The sequence below is a fragment of the Crinia signifera genome, chromosome 19 (genome assembly GCF_055691185.1).
Source record: "Crinia signifera chromosome 19, ASM5569118v1, whole genome shotgun sequence".
Classification (NCBI taxonomy): domain Eukaryota; kingdom Metazoa; phylum Chordata; class Amphibia; order Anura; family Myobatrachidae; genus Crinia; species Crinia signifera.
Window position 1 is genome coordinate 130,775,660 of NC_139226.1, and position 12,043 is coordinate 130,787,702.

Consider the following 12,043-nt stretch of genomic DNA (forward strand, 5'->3'; position numbering starts at 1 on the left):
TGCGTTCTGTGGTTTGTACCGTTTAGAGAAGGTGATCTGCACTCTTATCTGCTCTGGGTGATACTGCATGTACATGTCCGGACTGCGTTCTGTGGTTTGTACCGTTTAGAGCAGGTGAGCCTGCACTCTTATCTGCTCTGGGTGATACTGCATGTACATGTCCGGACTGCGTTCTGTGGTTTGTACCGTTTAGAGCAGGTGAGCCTGCACTCTTATCTGCTCTGGGTGATACTGCATGTACATGTCCGGACTACGTTCTGTGGTTTGTACCGTTTAGAGAAGGTGAGCCTGCACTCTTATCTGCTCTGGGTGATACTGCATGTACATGTCCGGACTGCGTTCTGTGGTTTGTACCGTTTAGAGCAGGTGAGCCTGCACTCTTATCTGCTCTGGGTGATACTGCATGTACATGTCCGGACTACGTTCTGTGGTTTGTACCGTTTAGAGAAGGTGAGCCTGCACTCTTATCTGCTCTGGGTGATACTGCAGGTACATGTCCGGACTGCGTTCTGTGGTTTGTACCGTTTAGAGCAGGTGAGCCTGCACTCTTATCTGCTCTGGGTGATACTGCATGTACATGTCCGGACTGCGTTCTGTGGTTTGTACCGTTTAGAGCAGGTGAGCCTGCACTCTTATCTGCTCTGGGTGATACTGCATGTACATGTCCGGACTGCGTTCTGTGGTTTGTACCGTTTAGAGAAGGTGAGCCTGCACTCTTATCTGCTCTGGGTGATACTGCATGTACATGTCCGGACTGCGTTCTGTGTTTTTCACTTTTAGAGAAGGTGAGCCTGCACTCTTATCTGCTCTGGGTGATACTGCGTGTACATGTCCGGACTGCGTTCTGTGGTTTGTACCGTTTAGAGCAGGTGAGCCTGCACTCTTATCTGCTCTGGGTGATACTGCATGTACATGTCCGGACTGCGTTCTGTGGTTTGTACCGTTTAGAGCAGGTGAGCCTGCACTCTTATCTGCTCTGGGTGATACTGCATGTACATGTCCGGACTGCGTTCTGTGGTTTGTACCGTTTAGAGCAGGTGAGCCTGCACTCTTATCTGCTCTGGGTGATACTGCATGTACATGTCCGGACTGCGTTCTGTGGTTTGTACCGTTTAGAGCAGGTGAGCCTGCACTCTTATCTGCTCTGGGTGATACTGCATGTACATGTCCGGACTGCGTTCTGCGGTTTGTACCGTTTAGAGCAGGTGAGCCTGCACTCTTATCTGCTCTGGGTGATACTGCATGTACATGTCCGGACTGCGTTCTGTGGTTTGTACCGTTTAGAGCAGGTGAGCCTGCACTCTTATCTGCTCTGGGTGATACTGCATGTACATGTCCGGACTGCGTTCTGCGGTTTGTACCGTTTAGAGAAGGTGAGCCTGCACTCTTATCTGCTCTGGGTGATACTGCGTGTACATGTCCGGACTGCGTTCTGGTGTTTGCACGGCCTTTTAAACAAAAACACTTTGTGCAGTTATGTAGCTGGATCTATTTGTCCTACATTGGTAATGGTGTCATTGTGCTGATCTGTAACAGTGTGTCATTTCTCCGCTGCAGCCAATGCTCTCTCAGCATTCCTGTATAGCAGAGTAAGATTGCATGTGTGCAGTTCTGGGTGCTTCGTAGCAGATGAAAATAATGTTTTATAAGCTTGAAAACAAAACTGTTGCTAGAATGGAGGTGAACTTTTACATGGAATAAATATACACTAAACTTAAGAACATAGCATCCAGAGGTCGGTGCCAAGACATTTAAATACAAATAGGACAATGGGCAGACCGAAGCACATAACAGGGAAAGGGCACTGGCAATTCACATTCAACTCGTTCCAATCCGCAATTCATTCCACCAGTGGTAATCACGGGGTTCCCTCTAGTATACATAAAAATCAGGAAAAGAGCCCTAATAGTGTATAATAGCTACCATTTATTTCAGACGTCCTGAAACTATTTTGCTCTGGGAGTGATGGGAGGAGTCTAATATACCATAACCCATCACATGTGTAGTCAGCAGACAGCACATACATGGCAGCATTGTGGAGGCACAGAGTGATGGGAGGAGTCTGATATACCATAACCCATCACATCACATGTGTAGTCAGCAGACAGCACATACATGGCAGCATTGTGGGGGCACAGAGTGATGGGAGGAGTCTGATATACCATAACCCATCACATCACACGTGTAGTCAGCAGACAGCACATACATGGCAGCATTGTGGGGGCACAGAGTGATGGGAGGAGTCTGATATACCATAACCCATCACATCACATGTGTAGTCAGCAGACAGCACAAACATGACAGCATTGTGGGGACACAGAGTGATGGGAGGAGTCTAATATACCATAACCCATCATATCACACGTGTAGTCAGCAGACAGCACATACATGGCAGCATTGTGGAGGCACAGAGTGATGGGAGGAGTCTGATATACCATAACCCATCACATCACATGTGTAGTCAGCAGACAGCACATACATGGCAGCATTGTGGGGGCACAGAGTGATGGGAGGAGTCTGATATACCATAACCCATCACATCACATGTGTAGTCAGCAGACAGCACATACATGGCAGCATTGTGGGGGCACAGAGTGATGGGAGGAGTCTGATATACCATAACCCATCACATCACACGTGTAGTCAGCAGACAGCACATACATGGCAGCATTGTGGGGGCACAGAGTGATGGGAGGAGTCTGATATACCATAACCCATCACATCACATGTGTAGTCAGCAGACAGCACAAACATGACAGCATTGTGGGGACACAGAGTGATGGGAGGAGTCTAATATACCATAACCCATCATATCACACGTGTAGTCAGCAGACAGCACATACATGGCAGCATTGTGGAGGCACAGAGTGATGGGAGGAGTCTGATATACCATAACCCATCACACGTGTAGTCAGCAGACAGCACATACATGGCAGCATTGTGGGGGCACAGAGTGATGGGAGGAGTCTGATATACCATAACCCATCACATCACACGTGTAGTCAGCAGACAGCACATACATGGCAGCATTGTGGAGGCACAGAGTGATGGGAGGAGTCTAATATACCATAACCCATCACATCACATGTGTAGTCAGCAGACAGCACAAACATGACAGCATTGTGGGGACACAGAGTGATGGGAGGAGTCTAATATACCATAACCCATCACATCACACGTGTAGTCAGCAGACAGCACATACATGGCAGCATTGTGGGGGCACAGAGTGATGGGAGGAGTCTAACATAACAGACAATTCAACAGACTCCTTAAATCACTGACTTAGATTAGAGAAGTCATCAGCCTGATGGTCAGCAAAATGGAGCCGGGACCCACAGTTTGAGAACCGCTGATTTATTTCAACAAAAATACCGACTGATCTTTCTCTCCTTTTGTGTTGACAATGGATTTCTACCAGAAGTTAGTCTACAAGAATCAGTAGACCTAATGGCAGTATCACAGCAGGCTTCCCCATCTGTCCATCTCTGTACCAACGCGTTGGTTGTTCTACTCACAGCCTTGGATGGAAGCTGTGGCAGTGCGGTATTCTAGTGGGTGGCACCAATCTAAACTGGCAGCTTGTGATTGTTCACCCCATTTGCAGAGAATGTTTAACCGTTTGAGTGCCAATGTCGCCATGAGAGGTCCTCAAAATATCCATTAACAACGCCAGTCCCGCTCACAGCGGCTGATCTTTATTATTGGGGTACAATATTGGACTGAACTTCAACTAATTGTATTTAATTGTATTAAAAGTATTTATTTATACCAAAAGCGCAGTCGCTGTGAGCGATGCTGGCATTGCTATCGGATCATTTGAGGATCGCTGACCCGCAACATTGGCACTCGAAGGGTTAATTGTGGACATCAGTATAAAGACCTTATCCTCTTACATGGGGGCCAGTTTTATCAGAAGCTGACTGAGAGAGGACATGGTGGGAACCCCGTTTCTCCTCGGGGAGAACATACAAAATGTTCACTTTAAGAATAAATTCTAAATGTATTAAAAAAAAACAATTGCATTTTGCACCGCGCGGCACCGCAGGTGAGTGGAGCAGAATTGCAAATATTCAGAGATTAAGGGCCAGATGCATCAAGTTTCAAAAAAGTGATAAAGTGGAGAGGTGATAAACAACCAGCCAATCAGCTCCTACCTGTCATTTTTCAAACCCAGCCTGTAACATGATGAGTATTAGCTGATTGGCTGGCTGTTTATCACTCCATGTCATCACTTTTGAAGCTTGATACATCTATATTATATATGATACACCTTATATTTGGGAAGAGGAGTGCACTGTCACATACATTTATACATGTCAGTGTAATGGTGTGTACACACGGGTACAATCTGACTATATAGTCAAAATCGCATGCAGATCGCACAGGTTTTTTACCTTGCGATCCCGATGCGTGCTCCCGGGACAGCACAAATCGATACCCAGGCAGCAATGACTATATAGTGCAGATCTGCTCTATATCGTCCAAATTGCATGCATGTCGGGTGGCTCGACGATCTGATCGCATGGGGATCGAATAGCAAGCCTAATCCAACCGTGTGTACACACCATAAGAGTAAAGCTGACTGATATTTGTTTGTTACATACATATAATAGCAGCCAGGATTTTCCCTGCATTTGCAGCCCTTACATTGTTGCATGGTTTGTTCCAGGAGTCAATTGCTCCTTGTTTTTTTTTTTTTTTTTGCTTCTAACTATGAATAACGCTCATTGTGTCTCTTTTTGGTATCAAAATGTTAGCCCCAGTAATTGAGGCAGCAATGGTAATCACTGGCTCCCTGTGATGCTGAGTAATACAGTGCACAGGGACAGTAACACATATCCAGTCTAGCTGGACCAGTCATGGTTTATTGCACCATGCTCGTATTCAATCACAGACACCCCCACACCCCCCTCCCATATTTATTGTTTCTGTAATGCAACCAGCTCCTGATCACTAGTAGGTCTGCCTACCCTTATTGTCTACAGGTCAGCAAACTGGAATAATTCTAATAGAGGATACACACGGTGAGATTTGCACTATTTTTCTGTTCGATTTTGCTTATAAAAGAGAAAAAATCAAATGGTTTTTCTACATTTGATGCAGATTCGATCCCAATGCGCGCTCCTGGGTAGTGTAAATCTAATAGAAATACAGTCCTGGCAGCCAAGACTATATAGTGTAAATCTGATAGTAGATAGTGGAAATCTGATGTGTTCACTGCAGCATTCGGTTCTATGTCCATCTCCTGCCTGAAGCCAGTGTTGGCCTTCAGAGCAGGTCAAATGGTCCATATCTAATAGAAATGGAATCGAAAATGGAATCGAACCCTGTGTACCCACCATAAGACTGAAGAGAACGTTCTAACTTTATCTTTTTGTAACGCTTTACCAGATTTTGATGACATCTCGAACCAGATTGACTTCATTATTTGCCTTGGAGGAGATGGGACCTTGCTGTATGCTTCATCGCTTTTTCAGGTCTGTTCTGTTCATGCGCTTGTCGCCTCCCATATGTGGTAATATTAATGTGATTGGCAGACAGATGTGTGGGGGAGTGGTGAGTACAGTGTATCCCACCTCCTTGCGGATTTGGTCTGTTGAACTAAAGGAGAACTTTGTTTTTGTGCTGGTAAAGTCACAGACCGTCGCGTCTGGAGAAACACTCCCCACATGAAACTCCTACAGTCCCATGAGGCTCGAGGTTCGTTTACACTCTTGCACATGGAAATTGTGGTACTCTTTACTTAGAACGGCGCCCACGATTTTGATCGTGGGCATCGTTAGTAAAAAAAATCGCGGGCATTGAATGCACTAAAAAATCGGGTGCGATGCGACCGACGCGATGCCCGCGATTTCCCATAGGGAACAATGTTAAATGTCTCAATTGACCCGATTTTCCTGTTCAATGCCTCAATTGACCCGATTTTTCCATAGGAAACAATGTTAAATGGCCCACAGAGGCCAAAAAGGCACCCTGAAGTGTGAAATGGCCCCCACAATTGTTAACACCACCCCACGATCAACGTGAACCCGAAGCGAGGGGCGGCGGTACGCGTCCTACGACCTTTTCATACCCCCACTATCCACGTCGGCGTGGAGTTGAGAATAGAAAGTGTGGCGAGCCACCGAGCCCGAAGCGTGGCGAGCGCAGCGCAACCTTTTCATACCCCGCGGGGTATGAAAAGGTCGTAGGACGCGTACCGCCGCCCCTCGCGGGCTTGCTGCGCTCGCCACGCTTCGGGTTGACGTTGATCGTGGGGTGGCGTTAACAATTGGGGTGGCCATTTCACACTTCAGGGTGCCTATTTGGCCTCTGTGGCCCATTTAACATTGTTTCCTATGGAAAAATTGGGTCAATTGAGACATTTAACATTGTTCCCTATGGGAAATCGCGGGCATCGCGTCGGTCGCATCGCACCCGATTTTTTTAGTGCATTCAATGCCCGCGATGGCCGCGATGGGCGCCCTTCTAGGTAAAGAGTACCGAAATTGTTTGCACAGTGGATTAGACAGACGCACACACTGTTTCCAACCGATTTCTGTCATAGTAAATGCTGAGCACTAGAGGAGGCCCAGGCAGCCTGTGGATCTCCATGTTGTGAAAGTACAATTCCCAGCAAATCCAGGCAGCTATCCGCTTACAGAGCAAGCTGGGGTACTGGTTTGACCCTGTGGACAGTATTGGTCTATGGGGGTCATTTATCCCTGACCAGGGACTCCTAGCCCCTGATCAGGGGGTCCGTAGCAGCTGCTGATGGACTTTGGGACAGAGGGGTTTGAAAGCATGTATGTAGTTCTTTATTATCTAATAATAGAGGACATATTGGCAAGATGACATTGAAAGACAACAGACTCATCAAAACGCTTAATTTTGCATCTCCGACAGCAAATCTGTAGGTAATACAGGAGAAGATGTATGAAGCCGTGATAGGGGTGAAGGAGTGATAAAGTAGCTGGTACTTTATCACCGGCCAATCAGCTCCTACCTGTCTCTTTTAAACCCAGCTTACATCTCTCATCCTAACCTACTGTTTATGCTCACCTCTTTCCCTTCTGTGTTACCCCTGTCTGTCTAACCCTCCCCTTTTAGAATGTAAGCTCTCACGGGCAGGGCCCTCTCTCCTCATGTGCCTTTCTTAGAATACCTCTGCCACCCTCATGATTGCTTCAGTGTCCTGTCCCCTGATGCAACTATCCATATTTACCATGTACTTGTTCTAAACTGTCTTGTACTGTAATTTGATATGTTTTTGCTCCTTATTATGCTTTGTAAAGCGCTGCGGAATCTGTGTGCGCTATATAAGAAACTGTTAATAAATAAATAATAAACTTAACAGTCAGCAGCTGATTGGCCGGTGATAAAGTACCAGGCACGTTATCACTTCTCCTCCGTTATCACTGCTTCATACATCTACCCCTCAGTCCCAAATATTAGTGCGTTTACTTTGTCTTTGGTTATAAGTGGGCACTTTTGTCGTCCAGGCTTTGTTCATACAGGTACTGTAGATACGATAAAGAAGTGCTCTGTATCGCAGTCTACCCAGTGCATACAGCCTGGATTATATCTGCATTGTAAAAGTTCCAAGAGGGCGCACAGAGACCAGTAATGGATTATTATAGTGGATCTTCATACATTTATCATGGTGGGACATTCTCAGAACTATGTGGCCTCAGGAGCTTTGCAAGTCGGTGTTTTGAGATATAGTTATTCTTTATTGCAAACCAAATGCTTCCTAGACTAGACTATATTTTTGTGTTGCCTCACAAGGAATGTAAAATTCATACTTCCAAAACAAGTCTGGGCTGTTTGTGTACACGGTGTGACATTCCCTAAGTGCAGGTATACGAGTGACACTTACACCTGTAGGCCATTTGCACAAACAAATGTGCATGCTGCCAACTGTGGGTGTGCAAAAATACACTACACAGTAGCACAATCTTATACACATTTCACCACGTATAGTGCCCCTGATTGCTATTACACCACATAGTAGTGCCCACTATTCACGTTACGCTACACAGTGGTACCCCTTATACATGTTATGCCATACTGTAGTGTCACCTATACACAATTCCACAGTAATGTGGGCACAATTACCTTGGGCATTATACAAATAATGATTAAGGTAGTGGTGCCCCTTATACAAGTAGTGTTACCCCTTATTCCCCTTATCCACATGAAGCCACAGAGGCACAGCACTGCACTTACCTACAGCCTTGTTCCTGTGCCCATCACAATGTGAAAGGCTGCGGAGCTCTGGACGCCATGATGTCTGTTCCTACGTACACCGGGAGAGCCAGAGCTTGTTAATGAGCTCCAGTCACTGGCTGCATGGCAAGAGTCCCTGCCACCTTCTGCATTTGCCAGGCGCCGTCTGAGATCTTGTTCCCAGCGGGCGCATGGCAAATGGAGAAGACAGGGCACCTCCGTGCATTGCAGAACTCGTCTACTGCATTGGCCATGGTTGCAATCGGGAAAGCCAAAACAGCGGAGGGCCCTGCTCATGACTGTTACATTCTAGTGGGAAGAGGCTCTGCAGGGCTTTAATAAGCAGTTGTATTTGCAGAACTGTTAGAAACTATGGCTGCTGATAGGGCAGAGGAGTGAGCACAGGGGAAGTACTGGATTCGGAAAGATGTAATCTGCATGTAAGCAGGCTCGAAATCGGAGGCCTGAGGTGAGGTTGCAGATGTTTGAGAGATTAGGTGTGTTGAATGGGAAAAATGAAGAGATTAAGCTCAATACTATAAGGGCCAGTTGGACCAGTGAAAGCCGTGCATGAGAGCATTGTCGAATCAGAGCACAAGAAAGATAAGACAAGTGGCATATTGAAGAGGTCAAAGCAGCAGGATTGGGCGACATAGATTGCATGTGTGAGGAGTCTTTAATGACACCAAGGCGGTGGACTTTTGGGACAGATGCATAAAGGTGAGTACGCACTGGGCGATATACCGGCCGTTCAATTGAATGCACCATCTGCCAGTGTGTACCAGCGATGTCATTCACAGATATATTGCATTGGCTATGCAACACAGCTGATGCCCAAGGTATTTGAAGATATATTGGCGCATCGTTCTGTGTGTACCGGTGATCCCCTGCCCGCCCAAATGGCTGTTACGGGAGCCGCCCTCCCAGTCATGATGTATCAGGCAGTGTATGTGGCGAACACACTGCCCTATCCGTCTGTAGATATATCTACATGTGTGTACCCAGCTTAAGAGAGGGTGTTAGCAACAGAGAGGTGTAGAGGAAAAGGTACCTGGAGGTAGGGCGCACAATACATTCATTTGAAAATAGGAATATACTATGCTAATTTTGGGGGGATGAATAGACAGATTGGCGGACTCATATTCTATTCTGTTTCATTATTTGTACAATTTCGTTTTGCACCCCAAATTCGCAGTGTAGTGACTGACGCACTTTTCTCTCTGCATTTTTCTCTCTGCAGGACAGTGTTCCTCCGGTAATGGCCTTTCACTTGGGATCACTGGGGTTCCTCACCCCTTTTAGTTTTGACAACTTCCAGACTCAAGTCACTCAGGTTATAGAAGGTAAGAAAACAACCTTAGGTCAATGTACTGTAAGAGCAGCCAGTATCCAGTGAGTGAAGTCTCCTGCATGAGCTGGGTTACTGATCCCTGGGTGTTTGCATCCAGCCTGCTGCTGTCCCTTAGCACATTTTCACAGCTAGCCAGGCTAAGCTTTCCTGATCTTTGCAGGCAAGACAACTTGTCAGTCACCAAACATACGTGTTATAGTTTTATATTGTCATTATTAATATTATTATCCTTATATGGCGCCACAAGGGATATGCAGTGCCCAATTACAGCGTACTTAAACAAGAAAACAAAACAATGACTTAAGTCGCCCATACACTAGTAAGATTTATCTTCAGATCAAACATGGTTATGGATGAGTGACAGTTTGTCAGTTTTCCAGCATTTCCAAGCAAATGGTCAACTGTCATTTGCTCTCATCCATAACCATGTTTTTATTCCAACCAGTGTTGGCCACCATTTGAATACGATGTAGGATAAGTACAGGGTACACAACCATTACTGCATCAGCAGAGGACACTGGAATAAGTATCGTGGCAGAAAACTGCAGGATTTAGGGCCTTATTCTAGTTCACTCTTTCTGACAAAATCCTTCTTAGATGGACAAAACCATGTGCACTGCAGGGGGGCAGATGTAACATGCGCAGAGAGAATTCGATTTGGGTGAGTTATTTTGTTTCTGTGCAGGGTAAATACTGACTTATTTACACTGCAATATAGATCTCACTTTGAAGTGAAACCCCACCCAAATCTAATTCTCTCTGCACAAGTTACATCTGCCCCCTGCAGTGCACATGGTTTTGTCCATCTAAGAAGGATTTTGTCTGAAAGAGTGAACTAGAATAACCCCCTTATATCAAAGATGGTTTAAGTAAGGTAACGAAGACTGCTTATTTCATACAGAAGATACATAACGCATATAGGGGACATTCTTCTGATTCATGGGAAAATGATAGCTGATGCCGGGACAAGTGGGTTGGTCCAGGTGAGTAGGCACTAGAAATACTAGTCTACACAGACATCTACCTCTGTATCATTGTATGTGTGATGCAAAGTTTCTAGTGGGTCATGCAGAACCAGGGGTGAAATTTAATAGGATGCAAGATTCAGAAAGTGAGAGATTTGGGAAGAAATCTCCAGGGTTTTTTGAAGCGGCAATCATTTACACTTCAAACTGGTTTTGAAGTGTAAATGATTGCCACTTTAAAAAACAAAAACCTGGAGATTTCTTGCCAAATCTCTAACTTTCTGAATCTCTCATCCTATTAAATTTCACCCATGGGGTTCTTTGCGCACTGTGTGAATACAGTATGCAAGGCCAACCGTCCGTCGGAATGTCTCAAAATAGTGATATCATGGAGTGGGCTAATACTGTGGCAGAGGCAAATGCAGACTTGGCTATAAGGGGTTCCATTAGCATTCTCTGAATTACAATCTTTATGGGCTTGAAATATTAAAAGATGCCATTCTAGGATGTCTGCCTCCATGGATAAGATTCCAGCTTCATCTAGAACATCAAGGAAGCATATTGTATCCTGAAGTATTGGTTTCTAGATCTCAATTGGGAAGTTTCGACTTTTTGGCAGGAGAATTCCCCAGCTTATCTGAGGATTCAAAATGTTATTGATACGTTCAGATTTAAGTACTTAGTAGGTAGAGGATTGGGACCCAGGTACTTTGTCTTCTCTGTTTAAGCGGGATAAGAAACAAACATCTGGTTACTTTTTTGTTTTTTTTGTTATATTATGGATACACTGCCAGAAGCCAGGATAATTCCGTGCATTCTTTCGGGTTACACGGCTGTTTAAGTCTTTGATCTTAGATGCAGTCACCACACTGTGGGATGTGCCACCCTGAGTTGTTCTGCCTCTCGCGTATCTGCATTTTTCCTACTATTCAGGCTATGTCCTTAAACGTCTGCTTGATAGAAAGCTATTGTTTCTTCACGTCCAGCATTGGCAATTCCCTTGGTAAACAAGACTCTGGAATCTTGGACTTGGCAGTTGGCTTTGGGCATGCAATCTGTTTCTGATCCAACTATTTTTTACCCTTGGTAGATCAAATCAGTGATGCATCAGTATATATACAGAAGGCTGTACGACACTGGCTGTAGCCTCATTATTGTCAAAGAATTCATCTCTGGCAGTATCAGACAGAAGTTCACTTTGGCTCTTGTCAGGTGAATCCAGACTCCCCCCTAGTTTGAGGGGGTTATGCTGTTTGGTCCAGAACTCACTAAAATTATCTCTTAGGCCATGGGGGAAAATCTCGTATTTGATGATTTTACTTCAAAAATCTAAGTCTCCTTGGACACATCCTTTTTACATGGTGGGAAGTGGTACATTCATTGCATTGACAAAGTTTCTTTGCTTCTCCCCTACCTCAAGGCCAAGCTTGTCAAGGACGGCGGTGCTTTTGCTGTTGGAGGTCGTTGGGGGTTATTACCATTTCTGTATTGCTAAGAGGTCAAGGCTACTACTTCTGTT

General features: G+C 45.3%; 1 protein-coding gene across 5 annotated transcripts in view; it reads left to right on the plus strand.

Moving 5' to 3' along the window:
* NADK (NAD kinase) overlaps positions 1–12,043 on the plus strand; it is an 88,893-nt gene that overhangs the window by 59,819 nt on the left and 17,031 nt on the right. For all 5 annotated transcript variants that reach the window (XM_083163351.1, XM_083163350.1, XM_083163353.1 and 2 more), the window contains 2 exons: positions 5,392–5,477; positions 9,449–9,551. In XM_083163351.1, coding sequence (XP_083019477.1) covers positions 5,392–5,477; positions 9,449–9,551 — 189 coding nt within the window. The remainder of the gene's footprint in view (positions 1–5,391; positions 5,478–9,448; positions 9,552–12,043) is intronic.